Here is a 3,110-nt window from a genome sequence, read left to right as displayed (position 1 = left end):
GCAAAGGGGCCATAGAGCCTTTATCTCAAGCTCAGAGCGAAGGGGGCCTGTACAGCAGATATTTCCTGGTACCGAAGAAAGACGGGGGTCTCAGACCCATTTTAGATCTAAGGCGTCTGAACAAAACGCTTGCAAAGCGGAAGTTCAGAATGCTCACGACCAGAGGTATCCTCGCGCAAATTCGCCGAGAAGACTGGTTTATGGCAATAGATCTGAAAGACGCGTATTTTCACATACAAATTGCGTCACGTCACAGGCGATTTTTGAGATTCGCCTTCGAGGGCCGGGCATATCAGTACACAGTCCTGCCATTCGGCCTATCCCTAGCACCTCGTACATTTACAGTGTGCATGGACGCGGCGCTGGCACCCCTGAGACTCCGGGGCGTTCGAATTCTGAACTATTTGGACGATTGGCTAATTCTGGCTCAATCGCCGTCAGAACTCGCTCACCACAAGACACTAATACTCGATCACCTCGAGTGCTTAGGTCTGAGGGTCAATTGGGAGAAAAGTTCACTGTTTCCCAGTCAAAGGATCTCCTTTTTAGGACTGGATCTGAACTCACTGTCTATGACAGCACAGCTGTCATCACAGCGCAGGCGAAATACCCTGCAAATGGCGAAATCCTTCCTCAGCGGCCACATAGTGCCACTCAGGAGATTTCAGAAAATGCTGGGCCTCATGGCCTCAGCCTCAACAGTGCTGCAGTTGGGCCTGCTGCGCATGCGCCCACTACAGTTCTGGTTGAGAGCGCGCGTACCGCGCCGAGCATGGCTACACGGTCGCTATCGCCTCAAGGTCACTCAGGAATGCATTTCAGCCCTGACACCATGGAGAGCGTCAGACTGGTACCGGTCAGGTGTAAGCCTGGGGACTTCCTCGAGCCTGAAGGTGGTGTCCACGGACGCGTCCACCTCAGGCTGGGGAGCACTGCTCGACGGCAGTCCGCTCTTTGGCCAGTGGTCAGAGCGAGCCAAACTACCGCACATAAACTGCCTGGAAATGATGGCAGTAGACTTTGCGCTGAGGCGCTTCTGTCCCCGGATAAAAGGACACCACGTCCTGGTCCGCTCGGACAACATGTCGGTAGTAGCCTACATAAACCGCCAGGGTGGCGTGAGATCCCGGAACCTATTCAGGTTAGCGGAACGCATACTGGTGTGGGCCCAGCACAACCTGCGCTCGTTAAGAGCAATGCACGTGCCAGGCCACTTGAACGTAGGCCCGGACAGACTCTCACGGAACAACGTTCCCACTGGAGAGTGGTCCCTACACACACAGACAGTGCGTCTGCTGTGGAAAACGTTCGGCAGAGCGGAAATAGACCTGTTTGCAAACCAGGAAAACGCTCATTGCCCAGAATTCTTTTCGAAGAGCACGAACGCGCTGGCCAGAGTCTGGCCCCGCCGCCCGCTCTATGCTTTTCCTCCTGTCTCACTCCTGCCTCAAGTGCTGGAGCGTATCAGGGAGAGCGGATGCTCAGTACTGCTAGTTGCTCCATTCTGGACGAATCAGACCTGGTTCCCAGCTTTGATGCAACTGAAAAGTACTGCCCCGTGGCCGATACCAGTGAGGAGAGACCTCCTCTCACAGGCCAAGGGCTCGATTTTGCATCCTCACCCCGAGCTTTGGTCCCTACACGTATGGGCCATAAACGGGTACCCGCTAACCTCCCAAGAGGAGTGTTAGACACGATCGAACAAGCTAGGGCTCCGTCTACTAGACGGCTCTACGCTTCCAAATGGTCGGTGTTCTCTGGATGGTGTTCAGATCAAGGTCTGTCACCACTTCAGTGTGGAGAACCGGAGATTCTCTCCTTCTTGCAAGAGCTATTGGATAAGGGAAGAACCCCATCCACGCTCAAAGTCTATGTGGCTGCCATATCAGCGTTCGTTAATCCAACGCTTGGCCGTTCACTAGGCAGGAACGACCTGGTGGTCCGCTTCCTGAGAGGCGCCAGGAGGTTAAACCCTCCAAGGCCTCCTTCAGTCCCCGTTTGGGACCTTTCTACAGTGTTGAACGCTATGAAAGGGGCCCCTTTCGAGCCTATTCACTCAGTTGACATGAAACACCTGTCTCTCAAGACCGTGTTTCTTTTGGCTCTCGCTTCAGTGAAGCGTGTGGGAGACTTGCAAGCGCTCTCAGTGAGAGCTTCTTGTATGGAGTTCGGTCCAAACGACTCTATAGTCGTGTTGAAACCGAAGCATGGGTACGTGCCTAAGTCCCTCAACACACCGTTCAGGGCTCAGGTCATCTCCCTGTCGGCCCTGCCGGCCTCAGAGGACGGAAATAGCTCCCTTTGCCCGGTCAGGGCATTAAGAGCTTACGTGTCCCGCTCCGCTGTTTTTCGACAGACGGAGCAGCTCTTCGTTTCGTTCAGCGGGCGCTCCAAGGGACGAGCCGCAACGAAACAGAGTCTGTCTCGATGGGTAGTGGACGCCATTGCGCTAGCCTACGCATCTGGAGGCTTGGAATGCCCTTTGGGCATCAGAGCACATTCCACGAGAGGCATGGCCTCCTCATGGGCTTGGTATAGCGGAATCTCGTTACAAGATATCTGTATGGCGGCAGGCTGGGCCTCCCCGTCTACATTTATTAGGTTCTATAACCTAGAGGTTCCTGCGTTGCAGGCTAAACTGCTCTCGGTCTAGAAGACTATGTATAAGTGTTCCTGCCCCGCACTGCGGCCCAGGTCACTTCAATGGTAATTTGTACAAGTGCTCCTGCCCCGCGCTGCGGCCCAGGTCACTTCAATGTCTAATATGTATAAGTGCTCCTGCCCCGCGCTGCGGCCCAGGTCACTTCAATGTTTTAAGCATCACTCACTGACAATGTGTCCCATGAGCATGCTATTACCCCTCATATATATCTATATTTACATATATATGCTATTATGCCTTGAGAGGCACTACTATAAGGGATGATGCTATTTTAGTCGCTCTCCTTATACTTCTTGGGGTAGGCGCTTGTATACCAGGGCGCGCGCGCCCTTAGGTGTCTGTGTCGATCCAAGAACACGCACGGCGGTTTGCATGGGGTTCCCGTAGCGTTCTTTCGACGCAGTACGAGAGAACTCTACGTAAGAGAACGTACTCGGTTACTAACGTA

At 53.8% G+C, this 3,110-nt stretch overlaps 1 protein-coding gene across 1 annotated transcript; it reads left to right on the top strand.

The window, feature by feature from the left end:
• The first annotated feature begins 1,024 nt into the window (after nucleotides 1-1,024).
• On the top strand, nucleotides 1,025-2,837 carry LOC307008291 (uncharacterized protein). Its single transcript, XM_079631027.1, has 2 exons — nucleotides 1,025-2,694; nucleotides 2,800-2,837. The coding sequence occupies exon 1, from the start codon at nucleotides 1,478-1,480 to the stop codon at nucleotides 2,651-2,653; it is 1,176 nt and encodes a 391-aa protein (XP_079487153.1). The 5' UTR covers nucleotides 1,025-1,477; the 3' UTR covers nucleotides 2,654-2,694; nucleotides 2,800-2,837.
• The last annotated feature ends 273 nt before the right edge of the window (nucleotides 2,838-3,110 follow it).

The sequence above is a fragment of the Phoxinus phoxinus genome (genome assembly GCF_949152265.1).
Source record: "Phoxinus phoxinus genome assembly, chromosome: 12".
Classification (NCBI taxonomy): Eukaryota; Metazoa; Chordata; class Actinopteri; order Cypriniformes; family Leuciscidae; genus Phoxinus; species Phoxinus phoxinus.
The sequence above is the reverse complement of the archived record's forward strand: the minus strand, read 5'-3'. Positions and strand labels throughout refer to the sequence as shown.